At 36.6% G+C, this 23,520-nt stretch overlaps 1 protein-coding gene across 1 annotated transcript; it reads left to right on the forward strand.

Annotated features, from left to right (window-relative positions):
- The first annotated feature begins 16,391 nt into the window (after nucleotides 1-16,391).
- Nucleotides 16,392-21,974, forward strand: LOC137641564 (uncharacterized). The gene is made up of 3 exons (XM_068374252.1): nucleotides 16,392-21,542; nucleotides 21,689-21,766; nucleotides 21,873-21,974. The coding sequence occupies exon 1, from the start codon at nucleotides 16,402-16,404 to the stop codon at nucleotides 18,976-18,978; it is 2,577 nt and encodes an 858-aa protein (XP_068230353.1). The 5' UTR covers nucleotides 16,392-16,401; the 3' UTR covers nucleotides 18,979-21,542; nucleotides 21,689-21,766; nucleotides 21,873-21,974.
- The last annotated feature ends 1,546 nt before the right edge of the window (nucleotides 21,975-23,520 follow it).

The raw sequence follows: 23,520 nt of genomic DNA on the forward strand, positions 1-23,520 counted from the left end.
GGCAAAAATCACCCTTGTAAGATGGAGACTATCCTTAACCATATGAGTAGGCAATGTAGATTTGAATTTCGTCTAAAGTGCGTGAAATGTTCGGGGCTTCATTTTCACTATCTGTGCTCAAAATCTTCTGAAGTTAAGCTTTCGCCCCCTGAGGGAAAGCATAAAGAAGGTACTCCAATACATTTGGGTAAAGCTGATGTTAAGAGGGAAGCTTCCATTAATGAAGTGAATAGTAGTGTTGCAGTTCTTCCCAGTATTGTCAATAAGACAGTACTCCCTTCCTTTTCATTTACTGTCCCTGGAGTGGATGGTATTTTTAGAGGTCTTAAGGATAGCTGTTCTCAGAGTTCCTTTGTTACAGAGAGCTTGCTTAATAAGTGTAGTTTGCCTGTTCTTGAACCTAGTGTAAAATTAACTGTTAATGGGTTTAATAGTTCTAAAGAATATATAAGCAGACTTTTTCAACTTCCTGTGAAATTTGGAAATTGTATTTCAAATGTTCCTGCACTTGTGGTTCATAGCATTAATATAAAGTTGAATCTTCCAGGATTAGGCAAGATAGTGGAATCTTTTGAGAATAAGGGATTCATATTGGCAGATAAGAAACTTTGCAAAGACAGTGACGGTATTGATGATGTTCAGGTTTTATTGGGATCTGATGCACATTACGCTTTAATGGGAAAAGATGTAGCCTTTGGTTGTAACTCCCCTTCAGTATACACTGAATCACAATATGGTATTTTGCTAATGGGAAACCTTGAAAATTTAAGCAAAAATATTAAATTTTTGGGTCTGCCTAATATTTGTAATGAGAGGTTAGAAGTAATTAATCCACTACGTTCAAGCAGGACTGATTTTTCCTCTTGCTCCCAAATTACTACCTGTTCTTTCTTATGTACAATACAAATTGACCCTCTTTTGGATGATGAAGTGTGTGACCTACATTACAAGGAACTTGAGGTAGGCAGTAACATAGCCGTGTTAGATGATAAAGGTCAGATTGTAGAATCTAAATTGCTCAAGGCTACTGATGAAGTGCTTGAACACGAATGCCGCCGCTTTTTGAATCTGGACGCCAATAGTGCTGAAAGTATTACGTCGGAGACTAATCAGAAGTGGGTGAATTTTGCGTTGAGTAATTTTTCAAGAGAAAAGGGTGGAAGACTTATAGTTCCCCTCTTGAGGAATAGCAAAATTGCACATTGGTTATCAACTAATGAAAATCTCTCAAGGTTGATACTAAAGGCAAATTTTAAGAAATTACGGAAAAAGGATGGGCATTTGCAGTTAGTTGATCAGGTAATTAGGGATCAGTTAAAAGATGGAATAATTGAGAAGATTTCAGACTTAGATTCATTTAAGGCAGAGCATCCAAATTATTCATTTCTCCCACACATGGCTGTTTTTAGGCCTGAGAAAGAAACCACAAAGTGCCGTATTGTGTTTTTGTCTAATCTCAAAGAAACTGTCAAAGTTAAGTGTGGTTTCTCTCATAATCAGTGTATAGATCCAGGACCTAACCTTAACCAGAAGCTGTCTTTAGCCTTCTTACACTTGAGGTTTGATAAGTTATTAACGTATGATCTTAAGAAAGCTTTAAACATGTTGTCCTTGAACAATAATGATCAAGCTAGGTTGCTGTTTTTTTGGTTCAAAAATGTACAGAGGAACGATTACTCTCTTGTAGCCTACAATAATGTTAGACTTAGTTTTGGTCTTCGTTGTAGTCCATTTTTACTCATGCTAGCTCTGTATTATATACTAGTGCACCAATATGAACCAGACCCACAGCTGAGGAACCTTAAGTTATTGTTGTACTCTCTATTTTATATGGACAATGGAGCTGTTGGTTCTGCTGACTCAGTATTTGAAGTGGGCTTGTTCACAGTTGCCGTATATTTTCAACCCATATAAGTTTGAGATAAAACAGTTAGTAACAAATGATGTTACCCTTCAGGCTGAAATTGGTGCAAAGTTTGAAACCAGTACTCCGGTTGAGAATAGCCTTTTTGGTATTGTATGGAATAGGGCTGATGATGTAATTTATACTAAGGAAATCTCGCTAAACCCAGATACTGATACAAAACGTAAGGTTTTGCAGACTAACTTTGATGTTTTTGGTTTTAATATTCCTGTCTTTGATAGAAGTAAACTTTATATGCATAGACTCCAGTGCTCAAAGGAGCTGGCTTGGGATCAAGTACTATCCCCCAGTCTCCAAAGGGAATGGAGGAACATTTGCAGGCAGGTGAATGGTTCCCAGCCGGTGAAAGTCCAGAGGTTCATTGGGCAAAGAAATGGAAAATTTAGATTGAAAGCATTCACAGACGCAAGTCGTGATTTTTATGGTACTGTGGTATACATTGAAGATATTGACTCAGGTGAGATTAGCTTTTTGCAGGTAAAGAACCGCTTGATCAATAAGTTGTTGAAAGGTAAGTCCGTTCCAGCACTGGAGTTGAATGCTATATCATTACGGGTAGAAACCCTGATGGAGATTTATAGAGATCTGGCTGATCCTTCGTGTGTGAAGTCCATTGACATTGATGGCTTAGATTTGTACTGTGATTCCAGTTGTGCTTTGCAGTGGCTGCAAGCATCAGAATGTACATACTGTACTCCAAAATGCAGAAGCATTCAGTATTTGTACAGAATAGGATAAGCAATATCAGGAAATTATGTGAAAAACCTGTCTGTTTTATCTTTATAGCTGGAAAAGACAATCCAACAGACTGTCACCCGATGCCTTTCTCCTAGTCTTGTCTCTAAAATCATTCTTTATTTCAGGTCCTGAGGTGGTGCCTGGCAATGAGTTTCTTTATTTCACAGTTCCTAGCTCAAACACTAATGCTCTTAGTATTTCTGTTGGTGAGCAGAGTGCGTTTCCAGGTGAACCTCTTCTTGAACATGAGAAATATTCTACTTTAGAAAAGCTTAAATTGATTTACAGGAGGGTAATGCTTTGTGTTGACCACTGGAAGAGGAAAGCGGGAGTTGAAGTAGACAATTTGACTAATGTAAACTATTCTACTTTAGCTTTAAGGAAATTAATTCTAGAAGATCAACAGAAACACTTTATGGAAATATTTTCTTACTTAGACTCACAAGTAAACCTTTGAAGGATATACCTCCACTTGTGAGCCAACTTAATGTGTTCATAGATTCAGATGGCATTTTAAGAGTAAAATCAAAGTTCAAGAAATGGTATGGACATGACAAACTGTTTCCTATATAGCTTTATCCCAAGAGTTATTTGACTAAACTAATTATAATAGATACACATGCCAAATTATTGCTTGGTGGTTGCTATTCTGTCCTATCTGAGCTCCGTAAGTGCCTTTTCATTCCTAAACATTTCTGTCATTAAGAATGCCATTAAACAATGTGTTCCATGCCACAGGTTTAACACAAGAAGTGTGAGATTGAACCAGAACACTTATCGAGAATTTCGTTCTAGTCCCCCTGCTGTTCCATTTTCTAATATTTTTGTTTTTCATTGGACCATTTAACGTTAAACAAGGAGCTGAAAAGATGAAGGTATGGATTTTGTGTTTCACCTGCACTTGGTCAAGGGCTATTAATTTGAAGATCTGTCGAGATTTAAGTGTGAATGAGTATTTGAGAGCCTTTTCATTACATGTTTTTGAATATGGATTCCCGCAGCTTTGTGTTAGTGATCCAGGCTTGCACTTGGTTGCAGGAGGTAACATAATCACTAGCTTCATCAATGATCCTGACACTAAATTGTATTTGGAGTCTAATGGCATTAAGCATGTAAAGTTTCAGCAATTCTTTAAAGGCCATAGTGAGCTAGGATCACTTGTAGAGTCTTGCGTAAAATTAGTGAAGAAACTTATTTTTTCTGCTGTTAAAACTTGGGTACTTTCTTTGCCTGATTTTGAATATTTAGTGTGTAATGTTGTTCATTTAGCTAATAAGAGGCCAATAGCCTTTAAGGAATCTTTAAGGGAGACTGAGGCACATTCTTGCCCAGAGCCCATAACTCCAGAATGTTAGTCAAGGGGTATAAAATGGTGTCGTTTAATTTAATTCCAGATTTACAAGAGGTACCTGATGATCCTGAGTGGAAGATGAGTAGCAGCCCTACAGAAGTAATAAAGGACGAGTATGAAAAACTTCGTAAGGTTAGGTATAATCTTCTAGAAGCTTACCAGAATGAGTTTTTAAGTACCCTGGTAGCTCAGGCTGTGGACCGCAAGGACAGATATAGACCAGTTTGTCACCAGAAGTTGGGCATTGGTGATATAGTCCTCATTAAAGAACCAAACACTAAAACCATTAATTTTCCATTGGGAATTATGAAGGGTATAGAGGAGAATGATTTGGGGGAAACTACTGGGGCTATTATACTTAAAGGGAAGACTCGTGAGTTGATTAAAATAAATGTCACTACTTTAATCCCTTATCTTAAGGTAGTTCCAGATGCATCCTACAATTCAGATAATGAGGACAAACAGAGCTCCCATAGGTTGTCTATTAATGAGAGTTCACCCCAAAGGACTCTCAGGAAAGCTGCCATTAGGAGCAGAAATTTGACTAAACTTAGTTATAAGGTTTGATGCAAATTTCTAGTGGTGAGAAATTTGCATCCTGTGCCCTCCAGTGTACAAAAATAAATATAATTGAGTTTTCTGTATAAATTGTTTTTTTCGAATTTTCTCACGCAGTTTTGTGTGGACTTGAGTGGGGTAATTTTCTGTTATATGTTCTGTGTGCATGACTGTTTTTTGTAAAATGTCTTTACAGGCTTTTTGGAATGTAATTTTAAATTAATTTGCATAATGGCCTTATCTGTTGTTGGGTGGTCTTAAGGACCAAGACAAGCAATAATTCTCGGGAACTAATCTTTGTTTTGCTTTCAGAGCTAACGTGTGACAGCGGAGAAATGGTCGTCAGTGAATTCTGCTACTTCAACGGAGACTGTAGCTTAAGGGGTTCACTCACTTCACTGCTACAACCCTTTTGGACACCGTGGGTGCTGGGCTGCTATGAAGAGCTCTAAACAGACGTACTGAGTTGAAGACATTTATTATAAATGGATCCTGTAGACGTTTGTGCTTTGATTTCGAAAATGCCTCTTCGCTAAATACAGGCTCACACTCTCTCTCTCTCTCCCCATCTCTGGACTTTGCATCTTGCACGAAGCGCATGATTGATATAAAATCCTTCACTTAAGCCATACATGCTTCACCCTTTAACTAAGGTAAGGTCATTAGTGTCTTTTAGTTGAGGTTTCAGAAATCCTGACGTGATCTAAAATAACAATAAAATAACTGTAAGGAAAAGTTACGTAAAACTTTTCATGAATTATGCATCCGTAATAGTTTTGTTACTTTATTTTTTTCTCGTACAGTTCTGCGAGTGCCAGTGTTATAGTTGGATTGTATCAATCAGTCTTAGCCCGTTATACGGATGGTGTTGTTTTCCGGTGGTAGGTTATTAATTTGTTACTGATACTATATGTCGATATTATTTATTTGAGTATATTTGATATTGTTGGTCTACCTGTAATTAGGTCCCTTTCTTCCTTGATCATTGTAGGTGTGGTAGGCTTACCTGGGTGCAGTAACGACCGCTAATTATAACCTGACCAGTTTATCCTCGATTGGTAATGAAGAATTTTTGTGTATTGGCCGTAGATTGAGCAATATAGTTTTCATATTAAAGTTTGTGCCTTTCAAGTACAAATTTTTAAAGTTATTCAGTGGTAATTCTTGTTTATAATGTAACTGTCTAAACTTACAGGTTATGATGCAGAGTCGATAGTCGATAACAGAAAGGTCATTGAAACTAAAAAGGAGATTGTTAATTTAATATGATTGTTCGTACTTTATGCTTTTTTATTCAAATACTAAATTGAGTTTCGTATTTTATTTTTACCTCCATGTTTCACCACCTTAAAATATATATATATTGTGTCAGATTTCATTTTCTGTATATGGCGCCCAACGTTGGGCCACTTCAGGTGGTGTATGTGGAGGTTGGTCGTTAGCTCACTTAGTGCTCGGTAAAGTCGGAATGGGGGGAAAGGGAGAGACTTGTTTCGCTGTTATTTTCCAATTTTTTTCGGTACAGTTTATTTTAGAATTGGGATTTTTCCCTCGGTCAAGCATTATCCGCGGTGTCTAGGTTAACTATTTTATATATTTGCTTATTGAACCTTTCTGTCCATTTGGAAGTTTATGAAAGTCTATTAAGCCCTTTTATTTGGAGGGTGGTGGTAAATGTTGAGTTGTTATCGCATTTAAAAGACTAAGAATTTAATATTTTTTATAATCATTAAGTCACGATGTCTGATCTTAAAACATTAATCTCAAAACGCAAGGTAATCAGGAAGAAGGTTACGGATATTTATAATCGTATAGAGTCCTTTTCGACTCAAGTGCTGGTCAAAAAATTTCTGAAAGTAGTGTACTGGTAAGTCATAAAAGACTACTTACTGATTTGAATGATGAAATATTTTTCCTTAGAATTTCGGAAGGGGATTTCGTGAGGATGCTAGGGAGTCGGAGATTGCAACCTGTATTGAATATTTTGATAAGATAGAATATTGTATTCCTCACCTAGAGGTGGCATCTGCACCTCGAACTGTTGGGGTTGCTAAAAGTCTACTTAAACAGCCCACAGCTCCATTACCAAAGTTCAGTAGTACGGATGGGGAGGATTTCATTAGGTTTATATCGGAGTTTGAAAGCACTACCCAATCATTTAGTTACCCAAACAGGGATTTGTTACTTCTTTTGAGACAGCAGGTAGAGGGAAGAGCCAAAGTTTTATTGAATTCGTTGGAAGCAGACAAACAGACTTACAAGGACGCCAAAGACTTGCTTAAGTTAGCCTTTGCCTCGGAAGTAGTTCGTAAAACTTCTACTATAAAAACATTGACGAGTTTAAGATTGGGGGAATCTGATGACCCTTTTAAGTTTATTTCCATTTTAAGAACAGTTGTTGAATCTGTGAAGACACTTAAAATGGCCCCTGATGATTTTATTCAATATTTCATGTGGAATGGACTTAATGACAAGTTTAAGATGGAATTGGTTTGTATTACTACAAAGACTTATCCTTCTGTTCAGGAGATAATGGACTATTTCTTTATTGCCAATGAGAGGTATGAAAATTGCTTGAAAAGTGAAGTTTCTTTACGTACTCTTCAATCTAGTGTTAGACAGAAAACTACTAGTTTAGCTATTAAGACATTGCCTGAGGTTAGGATGTTTTATTGTACACTTTGTGTAGAAGGTGAAAATAATCATTCTATATTTAAATGCAAAAGTTATGACACTCCAGAAGCAAAGCTTCATCGTTTGAAAATACTAAAAGGATGTTTTCGATGTGGGAATCTTAAGTAGGCTCCACCCTGAATGGGTGCCAATCGTAAAAAATATTTCCCAAAAATACACTAATCAAGACACACTAATGAATTTTTTAGGCATTATTAGCACTATAATAAGGCATATCCTCTAAGTTTTATCATCCTACAGGTAAAATAAAGGATTTTATTAATAAAAATTTGAAAATCGGAGCTAGCGACTTAAATGTTATTTGGTGACCAGTGAGAATTCACTCTGTTATTATGTTTGTGTGCTTATCAAAATCGAACAGTAAATAAGCACACAGCAAGAAAAAAACGAGCAATAACTTTAGTGAAAGCCAAGCCGTTGATGGTGGGAAACCTAGAAATAAATATTCACCAAAAATTAAAATCTCTATTTAGAGAAAAAAACCACCTTTGTTTTTGTAGGTATTGTCACTTGATAGCCTAAAACATCTAAATATTATATTACTTAAGGCATAAGAGCAGGACAAGCAAAGAAATACACCCCTCTCCCGAAAAAAGAAAAAACGAGAAATTACGATTTTTGTCTGATGATAGAAATATTGGATATAAAATCATAGTAGCCCCTAAGCCCATTTTCTTTGATGTCACTGATATGAGAAAACGACTTTGAACAGTTTTTAAGGGGTAAACTATAAAAATTAGAAAATTACTAATGATATTTCTTATTTTTACTATTAACATAAGGGGGCGTTGATGACCATGGAGGGCAATATAGAGGCTGGAGATGAATTCTACACATATCATGGCCTTCTGATAGGCAAAAGGAAGACTTTTAGCAAAGAAAAAAAAATTGGCAAAAATCACCCTTGTAAGATGGAGACTATCCTTAACCATATGAGTAGGCAATGTAGATTTGAATTTCGTCTAAAGTGCGTGAAATGTTCGGGGCTTCATTTTCACTATCTGTGCTCAAAGTCTTCTGAAGTTAAGCTTTCGCCCCCCTGAGGGAAAGCATAAAGAAGGTACTCCAATACATTTGGGTAAAGCTGATGTTAAGAGGGAAGCTTCCATTAATGAAGTGAATAGTAGTATTGCAGTTCTTCCCAGTATTGTCAATAAGACAGTACTCCCTTCCTTTTCATTTACTGTCCTTGGAGTGGATGGTATTTTTAGAGGTCTTAAGGATGGCTGTTCTCAGAGTTCCTTTGTTACAGAGAGCTTGCTTAATAAGTGTAGTTTGCCTGTTCTTGAACCTAGTGTAAAATTAACTGTTAATGGGTTTAATAGTTCTAAAGAATATATAAGCAGACTTTTTCAACTTCCTGTGAAATTTGGAAATTGTATTTCAAATGTTCCTGCACTTGTGGTTCATAGCATTAATATAAAGTTGAATCTTCCAGGATTAGGCAAGATAGTGGAATCTTTTGAGAATAAGGGATTCATATTGGCAGATAAGAAACTTTGCAAAGACAGTGACGGTATTGATGATGTTCAGGTTTTATTGGGATCTGATGCACATTACGCTTTAATGGGTAAAGATGTAGCCTTTGGTTGTAACTCCCCTTCAGTGTGCACTGAATCACAATATGGTATTTTGCTAATGGGAAACCTTGAAAATTTAAGCAAAAATATTAAATTTTTGGGTCTGCCTAATATTTGTAATGAGAGGTTAGAAGTAATTAATCCACTACGTTCAAGCAGGACTGATTTTTCCTCTTGCTCCCAAATTACTACCTGTTCTTTCTTATGTAAAATACAAATTGACCCTCTTTTGGATGATGAAGTGTGTGACCTACATTACAAGGAACTTGAGGTAGGCAGTAACATAGCCGTGTTAGATGATAAAGGTCAGATTGTAGAATCTAAATTGCTCAAGGCTACTGATGAAGTGCTTGAACACGAATGCCGCCGCTTTTTGAATCTGGACGCCAATAGTGCTGAAAGTATTACGTCGGAGACTAATCAGAAGTGGGTGAATTTTGCGTTGAGTAATTTTTCAAGAGAAAAGGGTGGAAGACTTATAGTTCCCCTCTTGAGGAATAGCAAAATTGCACATTGGTTATCAACTAATGAAAATCTCTCAAGGTTGATACTAAAGGCAAATTTTAAGAAATTACGGAAAAAGGATGGGCATTTGCAGTTAGTTGATCAGGTAATTAGGGATCAGTTAAAAGATGGAATAATTGAGAAGATTTCAGACTTAGATTCATTTAAGGCAGAGCATCCAAATTATTCATTTCTCCCACACATGGCTGTTTTTAGGCCTGAGAAAGAAACCACAAAGTGCCGTATTGTGTTTTTGTCTAATCTCAAAGAAACTGTCAGTTAAGTGTGGTTTCTCTCATAATCAGTGTATAGATCCAGGACCTAACCTTAACCAGAAGCTGTCTTTAGCCTTCTTACACTTGAGGTTTGATAAGTTATTAACGTATGATCTTAAGAAAGCTTTAAACATGTTGTCCTTGAACAATAATGATCAAGCTAGGTTGCTGTTTTTTTGGTTCAAAAATGTACAGAGGAACGATTACTCTCTTGTAGCCTACAATAATGTTAGACTTGGTTTTGGTCTTCGTTGTAGTCCATTTTTACTCATGCTAGCTCTGTATTATATACTAGTGCACCAATATGAACCAGAACCACAGCTGAGGAACCTTAAGTTATTGTTGTACTCTCTATTTTATATGGACAATGGAGCTGTTGGTTCTGCTGAGTCTCTGTATTTGAAGTGGGCTTGTTCACAGTTGCCGTATATTTTCAACCCATATAAGTTTGAGATAAAACAGTTAGTAACAAATGATGTTACCCTTCAGGCTGAAATTGATGCAAAGTTTGAAACCAGTACTCCGGTTGAGAATAGCCTTTTTGGTATTGTATGGAATAGGGCTGATGATGTAATTTATACTAAGGAAATCTCGCTAAACCCAGATACTGATACAAAACGTAAGGTTTTGCAGACTAACTTTGATGTTTTTGGTTTTAATATTCCTGTCTTTGATAGAAGTAAACTTTATATGCATAGACTCCAGTGCTCAAAGGAGCTGGCTTGGGATCAAGTACTATCCCCCAGTCTCCAAAGGGAATGGAGGAACATTTGCAGGCAGGTGAATGGTTCCCAGCCGGTGAAAGTCCAGAGGTTCATTGGGCAAAGAAATGGAAAATTTAGATTGAAAGCATTCACAGACGCAAGTCGTGATTTTTATGGTACTGTGGTATACATTGAAGATATTGACTCAGGTGAGATTAGTTTTTTGCAGGTAAAGAACCGCTTGATCAATAAGTTGTTGAAAGGTAAGTCCGTTCCAGCACTGGAGTTGAATGCTATATCATTACGGGTAGAAACCCTGATGGAGATTTATAGAGATCTGGCTGATCCTTCGTGTGTGAAGTCAATTGACATTGATGGCTTAGATTTGTACTGTGATTCCAGTTGTGTTTTGCAGTGGCTGCAAGCATCAGAATGTACATACTGTACTCCAAAATGCAGAAGCATTCAGTATTTGTACAGAATAGGATAAGCAATATCAGGAAATTATGTGAAAAACATGTCTGTTTTATCTTTATAGCTGGAAAAGACAATCCAACACACTGTCACCCGATGCCTTTCTCCTAGTCTTGTCTCTAAAATCATTCTTTATTTCAGGTCCTGAGGTGGTGCCTGGCAATGAGTTTCTTTATTTCACAGTTCCTAGCTCAAACATTAATGCTCTTAGTATTTCTGTTGGTGAGCAGAGTGCGTTTCCAGGTGAACCTCTTGAACATGAGAAATATTCTACTTCAGAAAAGCTTAAATTGATTTACAGGAGGGTAATGCTTTGTGTTGACCACTGGAAGAGGAAAGCGGGAGTTGAAGTAGACAATTTGACTAATGTAAACTATTCTACTTTAGCTTTAAGGAAATTAATTCTAGAAGATCAACAGAAACACTTTATGGAAATATTTTCTTACTTAGACTCACAAGTAAACCTTTGAAGGATATACCTCCACTTGTGAGCCAACTTAATGTGTTCATAGATTCAGATGGCATTTTAAGAGTAAAATCAAAGTTCAAGAAATGGTATGGACATGACAAACTGTTTCCTATATAGCTTTATCCCAAGAGTTATTTGACTAAACTAATTATAATAGATACACATGCCAAATTATTGCTTGGTGGTTGCTATTCTGTCCTATCTGAGCTCCGTAAGTGCCTTTTCATTCCTAAACATTTCTGTCATTAAGAATGCCATTAAACAATGTGTTCCATGCCACAGGTTTAACACAAGAAGTGTGAGATTGAACCAGAACACTTATCGAGAATTTCGTTCTAGTCCCCCTGCTGTTCCATTTTCTAATATTTTTGTTGATTTCATTGGACCATTTAACGTTAAACAAGGAGCTGAAAAGATGAAGGTATGGATTTTGTGTTTCACCTGCACTTGGTCAAGGGCTATTAATTTGAAGATCTGTCGAGATTTAAGTGTGAATGAGTATTTGAGAGCCTTTTCATTACATGTTTTTGAATATGGATTCCCGCAGCTTTGTGTTAGTGATCCAGGCTTGCACTTGGTTGCAGGAGGTAACATAATCACTAGCTTCATCAATGATCCTGACACTAAATTGTATTTGGAGTCTAATGGCATTAAGCATGTAAAGTTTCAGCAATTCTTTAAAAGCCATAGTGAGCTAGGATCACTTGTAGTCTCTTGCGTAAAATTAGTGAAGAAACTTATTTTTTCTGCTGTTAAAACTTGGGTACTTTCTTTGACTGATTTTGAATATTTAGTGTGTAATGGTGTTCATTTAGCTAACAAGAGGCCAATAGCCTTTAAGGAATCTTTAAGGGAGACTGAGGCACATTCTTGCCCAGAGCCCATAACTCCAGAATGTTAGTCAAGGGGTATAAGCTGGTGTCGTTTAATTTAATTCCAGATTTACAAGAGGTACCTGATGATCCTGAGTGGAAGATGAGTAGCAGCCCTACAGAAGTAATAAAGGACGAGTATGAAAAACTTCGTAAGGTTAGGTATAATCTTCTAGAAGCTTACCAGAATGAGTTTTTAAGTACCCTGGTAGCTCAGGCTGTGGACCGCAAGGACAGATATAGACCAGTTTGTCACCAGAAGTTGGGCATTGGTGATATAGTCCTCATTAAAGAACCAAACACTAAAACCATTAATTTTCCATTGGGAATTATGAAGGGTATAGAGGAGAATGATTTGGGGGAAACTACTGGGGCTATTATACTTAAAGGGAAGACTCGTGAGTTGATTAAAATAAATGTCACTACTTTAATCCCTTATCTTAAGGTAGTTCCAGATGCATCCTACAATTCAGATAATGAGGACAAACAGAGCTCCCATAGGTTGTCTATTAATGAGAGTTCACCCCAAAGGACTCTCAGGAAAGCTGCCATTAGGAGCAGAAATTTGACTAAACTTAGTTATAAGGTTTGATGCAAATTTCTAGTGGTGAGAAATTTGCATCCTGTGCCCTCCAATGTACAAAAATAAATATAATTGAGTTTTCTGTATAAATTGTTTTTTTCGAATTTTCTCACGCAGTTTTGTGTGGACTTGAGTGGGGTAATTTTCTGTTATATGTTCTGTGTGCATGACTGTTTTTTGTAAAATGTCTTTACAGGCTTTTTGGAATGTAATTTTAAATTAATTTGCATAATGGCCTTATCTGTTGTTGGGTGGTCTTAAGGACCAAGACAAGCAATAATTCTCGGGAACTAATCTTTGTTTTGCTTTCAGAGCTAACGTGTGACAGCGGAGAAATGGTCGTCAGTGAATTCTGCTACTTCAACGGAGACTGTAGCTTAAGGGGTTCACTCACTTCACTGCTACAACCCTTTTGGACACCGTGGGTGCTGGGCTGCTATGAAGAGCTCTAAACAGACGTACTGAGTTGGAGACATTTATTATAAATGGATCCTGTAGACGTTTGGGCTTTGATTTCGAAAATGCCTCTTTGCTAAATACAGGCTCACACTCTCTCTCTCTCTCTCCCCATCTCTGGACTTTGCATCTTGCACGAAGCAGTGCATGATTGATATAAAATCCTTCACTTAAGCCATACATGCTTCACCCTTTAACTAAGGTAAGGTCATTAGTGTCTTTTAGTTGAGGTTTCAGAAATCCTGACGTGATCTAAAATAACAATAAAATAACTGTAAGGAAAAGTTACGTAAAACTTTTCATGAATTATGCATCCGTAATAGTTTTGTTACTTTATTTTTTTCTCGTACAGTTCTGCGAGTGCCAGTGTTATAGTTGGATTGTATCAATCAGTCTTAGCCCGTTATACGGATGGTGTTGTTTTCCGGTGGTAGGTTATTAATTTGTTACTGATACTATATGTCGATATTATTTATTTGAGAATATTGATATTGTTGGTCTACCTGTAATTAGGTCCCTTTCTTCCTTGATCATTGTAGGTGTGGTAGGCTTACCTGGGTGCAGTAACGACCGCTAATTGTAACCTGACCAATTTATCCTCGATTGGTAATGAAGAATTTTTGTGTATTGCCCGTAGATTGAGCAATATAGTTTTCATATTAAAGTTTGTGCCTTACAAGTACTAGTTCTTTAAAGTTATTCGGTGGTAATTCTTGTTTATAATGTAACTGTCTAAACTTACAGGTTATGATGCAGAGTCTATAGCCGATAACAGAAAGGTCATTGAAACTAAAAAGGAGATTAATTTAATATGATTGTTCGTACTTTATGCTTTTTTATTAAAATACTAAATTGAGTTTCGTATTTTATTTTTACCTCCATGTTTCACCACCTTAAAATATATATATATATTGTCAAATTTCATTTTCTGTATATGGCGCCCAACGTTGGGCCACTTCAGGTGGTGTATGTGGAGGTTGGTCGTTAGCTCACTTAGTGCTCGGTAAAGTCGGAATGGGGGGAGGGGGAGAGACTTGTTTCTCTGTTATTTTCCAATTTTTTTCGGTACAGTTTATTTTAGAATTGGGATTTTTCCCTCGGTGAAGCATTATCCGCGGTGTCTAGGTTAACTATTTTATATATTTGCTTATTGAACCTTTCTGTCCATTTGGAAGTTTATCAAAGTCTATTAAGCCCTTTTATTTGGAGGGTGGTGGTAAATGTTGAGTTGTTATCGCATTTAAAAGACTAAGAATTTAATATTTTTTATAATCATTCAGTCACGATGTCTGATCTTAAAACATTAATCTCAAAACGCAAGGTAATCAGGAAGAAGGTTACGGATATTTATAATCGTATAGAGTCCTTTTCGACTCAAGTGCTGGTCAAAAAAATTCTGAAAGTAGTGTACTGGTAAGTCATAAAAGACTACTTACTGATTTGAATGATGAAATATTTTTCCTTAGAATTTCGGAAGGGGATTTCAGTGAGGATGCTAGGGAGTCAGAGATTGCAACCTGTATTGAATATTTTGATAAGATAGAATATTGTATTCCTCACCTAGAGGTGGCATCTGCACCTCGAACTGTTGGGGTTGCTAAAAGTCTACTTAAACAGCCCACAGCTCCATTACCAAAGTTCAGTAGTACGGATGGGGAAGATTTCATTAGGTTTATATCGGAGTTTGAAAGCACTACCCAATCATTTAGTTACCCAAACAGGGATTTGTTACTTCTTTTGAGACAGCAGGTAGAGGGAAGAGCCAAAGTTTTATTGAATTCGTTGGAAGCAGACAAACAGACTTACAAGGACGCCAAAGACTTGCTTAAGTTAGCCTTTGCCTCGGAAGTACATCGTAAAACTTCTTCTATAAAAACATTGACGAGTTTAAGATTGGGGGAATCTGATGACCCTTTTAAGTTTATTTCCATTTTAAGAACAGTTGTTGAATCTGTGAAGACTCTTAAAATGACCCCTGATGATTTTATTCAATATTTCATGTGGAATGGACTTAATGACAAGTTTAAGATGGAATTGGTTTGTATTACTACAAAGACTTATCCTTCTGTTCAGGAGATAATGGACTATTTCTTTATTGCCAATGAGAGGTATGAAAATTGCTTGAAAAGTGAAGTTTCTTTACGTACTCTTCAATCTAGTGTTAGACAGAAAACTACTAGTTTAGCTATCAAGACATTGCCTGAGGTTAGGATGTTTTATTGTACACTTTGTGTAGAAGGTGAAAATAATCATTCTATATTTAAATGCAAAAGTTATGACACTCCAGAAGCAAAGCTTCATCGTTTGAAAATACTAAAAGGATGTTTTCGATGTGGGAATCTTAAGTAGGCTCCACCCTGAATGGGTGCCAATCGTAAAAAATATCTCCCAAAAATACACAAATCAAGACACTCTAATGAAATTTTTAGGCATTATTAGCACTATAATAAGGCATATCCTCTAAGTTTTATCATCCTACAGGTAAAATGAAGGATTTTATTAATAAAAATTTGAAAATCGGAGCTAGCGACTTAAATGTTATTTGGTGACCAGTGAGAATTCACTCTGTTATTATGTTTGTGTGCTTATCAAAATCGAACAGTAAATAAGCACACAGCAAGAAAAAAACGAGCAATAACTTTAGTGAAAGCCAAGCCGTTGATGGTGGGAAACCTAGAAATAAATATTCACCAAAAATTAAAATCTCTATTTAGGGAAAAAACCACCTTTGTTTTTGTAGGTATTATGTCACTTGATAGCCTAAAACATCTAAATATTATATTACTCAAGGCATAAGAGCAGGACAAGCAAAGAAATACACCCCTCTCCCGAAAAAAAGAAAAAACGAGAAATTACGATTTTTGTCTGATGATAGAAATATTGGATATAAAATCATAGTAGCCCCTAAGCCCATTTTCTTTGATGTCACTGATATGAGAAAACGACTTTGAACAGTTTTTAAGGGGTAAACTATAAAAATTAGAAAATTACTAATGATATTTCTTATTTTTACTATTAACATAAGGGGGGCGTTGATGACCATGGAGGGCAATATAGAGGCTGGAGATGAATTCTACACATATCATGGCCTTCTGATAGGCAAGAGGAAGACTTTTAGCAAAGAAAAAAAATTGGCAAAAATCACCCTTGTAAGATGGAGACTATCCTTAACCATATGAGTAGGCAATGTAGATTTGAATTTCGTCTAAAGTGCGTGAAATGTTCGGGGCTTCATTTTCACTAACTGTGCTCAGTCTTCTGAAGTTAAGCTTTCGCCCCCCTGAGGGAAAGCATAAAGAATGTACTCCAATACATTTGGGTAAAGCTGATGTTAAGAGGGAAGCTTCCATTAATGAAGTGAATAGTAGTATTGCAGTTCTTCCCAGTATTGTCAATAAGACAGTACTCCCTTCCTTTTCATTTACTGTCCCTGGAGTGGATGGTATTTTTAGAGGTCTTAAGGATAGCTGTTCTCAGAGTTCCTTTGTTACAGAGAGCTTGCTTAATAAGTGTAGTTTGCCTGTTCTTGAACCTAGTGTAAAATTAACTGTTAATGGGTTTAATAGTTCTAAAGAATATATAAGCAGACTTTTTCAACTTCCTGTGAAATTTGGAAATTGTATTTCAAATGTTCCTGCACTTGTGGTTCATAGCATTAATATAAAGTTGAATCTTCCAGGATTAGGCAAGATAGTGGAATCTTTTGAGAATAAGGGATTCATATTGGCAGATAAGAAACTTTGCAAAGACAGTGACGGTATTGATGATGTTCAGGTTTTATTGGGATCTGATGCACATTACGCTTTAATGGGAAAAGATGTAGCCTTTGGTTGTAACTCACCTTCAGTATACACTGAATCACAACATGGTATTTTGCTAATGGGAAACCTTGAAAATTTAAGCAAAAATATTAAATTTTTGGGTCTGCCTAATATTTGTAATGAGAGGTTAGAAGTAATTAATCCACTACGCTCAAGCAGGACTGATTTTTCCTCTTGCTCCCAAATTACTACCTGTTCTTTCTTATGTACAATACAAATTGACCCTCTTTTGGATGATGAAGTGTGTGACCTACATTACAAGGAACTTGAGGTAGGCAGTAACATAGCCGTGTTAGATGATAAAGGTCAGATTGAAGAATATAAATTGCTCAAGGCTACTGATGAAGTGCTTGAACACGAATGCCGCCGCTTTTTGAATCTGGACGCCAATAGTGCTGAAAGTATTACGTCGGAGACTAATCAGAAGTGGGTGAATTTTGCGTTGAGTAATTTTTCAAGAGAAAAGGGTGGAAGACTTATAGTTCCCCTCTTGAGGAATAGCAAAATTGCACATTGGTTATCAACTAATGAAAATCTCTCAAGGTTGATACTAAAGGCAAATTTTAAGAAATTACGGAAAAAGGATGGGCATTTGCAGTTAGTTGACCAGGTAATTAGGGATCAGTTAAAAGATGGAATAATTGAGAAGATTTCAGACTTAGATTCATTTAAGGCAGAGCATCCAAATTATTCATTTCTCCCACACATGGCTGTTTTTAGGCCTGAGAAAGAAACCACAAAGTGCCGTATTGTGTTTTTGTCTAATCTCAAAGAAACTGTCAAAGTTAAGTGTGGTTTCTCTCATAATCAGTGTATAGATCCAGGACCTAACCTTAACCAGAAGCTGTCTTTAGCCTTCTTACACTTGAGGTTTTATAAGTTATTAACGTATGATCTTAAGAAAGCTTTAAACATGTTGTCCTTGAACAATAATGATCAAGCTAGGTTGCTGTTTTTTTGGTTCAAAAATGTACAGAGGAACGATTACTCTCTTGTAGCCTTCAATAATGTTAGACTTAGTTTTGGTCTTCGTTGTAGTCCATTTTTACTCATGCTAGCTCTGTATTATATACTAGTGCACCAATATGAACCAGACCCACAGCTGAGGAACCTTAAGTTATTGTTGTACTCTCCATTTTATTTGGACAATGGAGCTGTTGGTTCTGCTGATTCTCAGTATTTGAAGTGGGCTTGTTCACAGTTGCCGTATATTTTCAACCCATATAAGTTTGAGATAAAACAGTTAGTAACAAATGATGTTACCCTTCAGGCTGAAATTGATGCAAAGTTTGAAACCAGTACTCCGGTTGAGAATAGCCTTTTTGGTATTGTATGGAATAGGGCTGATGATGTAATTTATACTAAGGAAATCTCGCTAAACCCAGATACTGATACAAAACGTAAGGTTTTGCAGACTAACTTTGATGTTTTTGGTTTTAACATTCCTGTCTTTGATAGAAGTAAACTTTATGTGCATAGACTCCAGTGCTCAAAGGAGCTGGCTTGGGATCAAGTACTATCCCCCAGTCTCCAAAGGGAATGGAGGAACATTTGCAGGCAGGTGAATGGTTCCCAGCCGGTGAAAGTCCAGAGGTTCATTGGGCAAAGAAATGGAAAATTTAGATTGAAAGCATTCACAGACGCAAGTCGTGATTTTTATGGTACTGTGGTATACATTGAAGATATTGACTCAGGTGAGATTAGCTTTTTGCAGGCAAAGAACCGCTTGATCAATAAGTTGTTGAAAGGTAAGTCCGTTCCAGCACTGGAGTTGAATGCTATATCATTACGGGTAGAAACCCTGATGGAGATTTATAGAGATCTGGCTGATCCTCCGTGTGTGAAGTCCATTGACATTGATGGCTTAGATTTGTACTGTGATTCCAGTTGTGCTTTGCAGTGGCTGCAAGCATCAGAATGTACATACTGTACTCCAAAATGCAGAAGCATTCAGTATTTGTACAGAATAGGATAAGCAATATCAGGGAATTATGTGAAATTAAACCTGTCTGTTTTATCTTTATAGCTGGAAAAAACAATCCAACAGACTGTCACCCGATGCCTTTCTCCTAGTCTTGTCTCTAAAATCATTCTTTATTTCAGGTCCTGAGGTGGTGCCTGGCAATGAGTTTCTTTATTTCACAGTTCCTAGCTCAAACATTAATGCTCTTAGTATTTCTGTTGGTGAGCAAAGTGCGTTTCCAGGTGAACCTCTTGTTGAACATGAGAAATATTCTACTTTAGAAAAGCTTAAATTGATTTACAGGAGGGTAATGCTTTGTGTTGACCACTGGAAGAGGAAAGCGGGAGTTGAAGTAGACAATTTGACTAATGTAAACTATTCTACTTTAGCTTTAAGGAAATTAATTCTAGAAGATCAACAGAAACACTTTATGGAAATATTTTCTTACTTAGACTCACAAGTAAACCTTTGAAGGATATACCTCCACTTGTGAGCCAACTTAATGTGTTCATAGATTCAGATGGCATTTTAAGAGTAAAATCAAAGTTCAAGAAATGGTATGGACATGACAAACTGTTTCCTATATAGCTTTATCCCAAGAGTTATTTGACTAAACTAATTATAATAGATACACATGCCAAATTATTGCTTGGTGGTTGCTATTCTGTCCTATCTGAGCTCCATAAGTGCCTTTTCATTCCGAAACATTTCTGTCATTAAGAATGCCATTAAACAATGTGTTCCGTGCCACAGGTTTAACACAAGAAGTGTGAGATTGAACCAGAACACTTATCGAGAATTTCGTTCTAGTCCCCCTGCTGTTCCATTTTCTAATATTTTTGTTGTTTCATTGGACCATTTAACGTTAAACAAGGAGCTGAAAAGATGAAGGTATGGATTTTGTGTTTCACCTGCACTTGGTCAAGGGCTATTAATTTGAAGATCTGTCGAGATTTAAGTGTGAATGAGTATTTGAGAGCCTTTTCATTACATGTTTTTGAATATGGATTCCCGCAGCTTTGTGTTAGTGATCCAGGCTTGCACTTGGTTGCAGGAGGTAACATAATCACTAGCTTCATCAATGATCCTGACACTAAATTGTATTTGGAGTCTAATGGCATTAAGCATGTAAAGTTTCAGCAATTCTTTAAAGGCCATAGTGAGCTAGGATCACTTGTAGAGTCTTGCGTAAAATTAGTGAAGAAACTTATTTTTTCTGCTGTTAAAACTTGGGTACTTTCTTTGCCTGATTTTGAATATTTAGTGTAATGTTGTTCATTTAGCTAATAAGAGGCCAATAGCCTTTAAGGAATCTTTAAGGGAGACTGAGGCACATTCTTGCCCAGAGCCCATAACTCCAGAATGTTGGTCAAGGGGTATAAAATGGTGTCGTTTAATTTAATTCCAGATTTACAAGAGGTACCTGATGATCCTGAGTGGAAGATGAGTAGCAGCCCTACAGAAGTAATAAAGGACGAGTATGAAAAACTTCGTAAGGTTAGGTATAATCTTCTAGATGCTTACCAGAATGAGTTTTTAAGTACCCTGGTAGCTCAGGCTGTGGACCGCAAGGACAGATATAGACCAGTTTGTCACCAGAAGTTGGGCATTGGTGATATAGTCCTCATTAAAGAACCAAACACTAAAACCATTAATTTTCCATTGGGAATTATGAAGGGTATAGAGGAGAATGATTTGGGGGAAACTACTGGGGCTATTATACTTAAAGGGAAGACTCGTGAGTTGATTAAAATAAATGTCACTACTTTAATCCCTTATCTTAAGGTAGTTCCAGATGCATCCTACAATTCAGATAATGAGGACAAACAGAGCTCCCATAGGTTGTCTATTAATGAGAGTTCACCCCAAAGGACTCTCAGGAAAGCTGCCATTAGGAGCAGAAATTTGACTAAACTTAGTTATAAGGTTTGATGCAAATTTCTAGTGGTGAGAAATTTGCATCCTGTGCCCTCCAATGTACAAAAATAAATATAATTGAGTTTTCTGTATAAATTGTTTTTTTCGAATTTTCTCACGCAGTTTTGTGTGGACTTGAGTGGGGTAATTTTCTGTTATATGTTCTGTGTGCATGACTGTTTTTTGTAAAATGTCTTTACAGGCTTTTTGGAATGTAATTTTAAATTAATTTGCATAATGGCCTTATCTGTTGTTGGGTGGTCTTAAGGACCAAGACAAGCAATAATTCTCGGGAACTAATCTTTGTTTTGCTTTCAGAGCTAACGTGTGACAGCGGAGAAATGGTCGTCAGTGAATTCTGCTACTTCAACGGAGACTGTAGCTTAAGGGGTTCACTCACTTCACTGCTACAACCCTTTTGGACACCGTGGGTGCTGGGCTGCTATGAAGAGCTCTAAACAGACGTACTGAGTTGAAGACATTTATTATGAATGGATCCTGTAGACGTTTGGGCTTTGATTTCGAAAATGCCTCTTTGCTAAATACAGGCTCACACTCTCTCTCTCTCTCCCCATCTCTGGACTTTGCATCTTGCACGAAGCGCATGATTGATATAAAATCCTTCACTTAAGCCATACATGCTTCACCCTTTAACTAAGGTAAGGTCATTAGTGTCTTTAGTTGAGGTTTCAGAAATCCTGACGTGATCTAAAATAACAATAAAATAACTGTAAGGAAAAGTTACGTAAAACTTTTCATGCATTATGCATCCGTAATAGTTTTACTTTATTTTTTTCTCGTACAGTTCTGCGAGTGCCAGTGTTATAGTTGGATTGTATCAATCAGTCTTAGCCCGTTATACGGATGGTGTTGTTTTCCGGTGGTAGGTTATTAATTTGTTACTGATACTATATGTCGATATTATTTGAGAATATTTGATATTGTTGGTCTACCTGTAATTAGGTCCCTTTCTTCCTTGATCATAGTAGGTGTGGTAGGCTTACCTGGGTGCAGTAACGACCGCTAATTGTAACCCGACCAATTTATCCTAGATTGGTAATGAAGAATTTGTGTATTGCCCGTAGATTGAGCAATATAGTTTTCATATTAAAGTTTGTGCCTTACAAGTACTAGTTCTTTAAAGTTATTCGGTGGTAATTCTTGTTTATAATGTAACTGTCTAAACTTACAGGTTATGATGCAGAGTCTATAGCCGATAACAGAAAGGTCATTGAAACTAAAAAGGAGATTGTTAATTTAATATGATTGTTCGTACTTTATGCTTTTTTATTAAAATACTGAATTGAGTTTCGTATTTTATTTTTACTTCCACGTTTCACCACCTTAAAATATATATGTTGTGTTACCGATTTCGTTTTCTGTAGATTAGTATTATTATGATTTATGATTAAATTTATTTCAGTCACCAACAAATCACAACGTTTCAAACATCTGTGTTCATAATCATGTTCCTGAGTAAAAGAAAGTAAAACAATAAAGAGCAAGCTGTACATAAATATTGTAAACAAACAAATAAATTTTAAGTTAGAATGGGAAAAGGCATAATTAGGCAATCTTCAAAGGAAAGCTAGAAATTTCTTGATTAAGTTGTGGCTTTTTAGATTTTATAAAAATTGACTCTGCTATTCTTATTTCATTTTCATATGAACCTCTGTACATTATTGAAAAGTTGTCCAAAGAGAATGAACACTTACAATCCATTTCGCAATGGTCTCGTACGCTGGACTGTAAAGGTTTGGATAAGGCTCTGCCAGTTCGGCTGCTAATTCCCTTGTGATCTTGGTAGCGAGAAAAAATGCATTTTTTCGTGGAGCCAATGTAAGCTAATTGGCAATTTGGACAGTTAAACAGGTAAACCACCATTGATTCAAAGGTCTTTTGCAGCTTTTCTTTATGGTTAACAAAACTTGGGTTTTTTCGGTTTGAGTGCCTATCGAATTTTAATGTTTTTTTATTACAATGTATGTATTTTGATGTGGAAAACCCAAAAATTATAACGATTTTGTGGAGAAATTATTTATTGATGGATGTGATAGGTAGTGGCTGTAAGGGGGGGGGGGGGGTCGCAGGGGCTAGGCCTAGGTAGGGGTACAGGGCCCTAGGTTAGGTGGTTGTATTAGGTTCGGTAGTGTCCCGGAAATCACTGTGGCCTTAAGGGGGGGTCGCAGGGGGGCAGAGGCCCCCCCCCCCCGGTAGGCCTAGGTAGGGATACAGGGCCCCTATGCTAGGTTAGGTGGGTTTTCTTAGGTTCAGTAGTGCCCTGAAAATCAAGAAAGCGCACAGAGAAATCGCAGCATTTCAGTAAGATGTTGATTGATATAAGCCAATTTAAGTGTTGATAAATAATTTCTCCACAAAATGGTCATCATTTTAGGGTTTTCCACATCAAAATACATACTTTGGAATAAAAAAAACATTTAAATTCGATAGGCACTAAAACCGAAAAGATCCCTAAACTTTTTATTTTAGAGTAATTATAGAATATTAAATTCGGTTTAATTTGTGGTAGGTATTTACTCAGGATCTCATGTATTCTGATTTTGATATTTGTTTGTTTCATCATTAAAATAAGGTAATTTTAGGAAGAGTTCAACTTTTTTTGGACCAAATTTCTTT

Source organism: Palaemon carinicauda, chromosome 5 (genome assembly GCF_036898095.1).
Source record: "Palaemon carinicauda isolate YSFRI2023 chromosome 5, ASM3689809v2, whole genome shotgun sequence".
Classification (NCBI taxonomy): Eukaryota; Metazoa; Arthropoda; class Malacostraca; order Decapoda; family Palaemonidae; genus Palaemon; species Palaemon carinicauda.

Excerpts from the sequence above, each read along its gene's own strand:
- LOC137641564 (XM_068374252.1), top strand. The coding sequence starts at position 16,402 with ATGTTCGGGGCTTCATTTTCACTAACTGTGCTCAGTCTTCTGAAGTTA.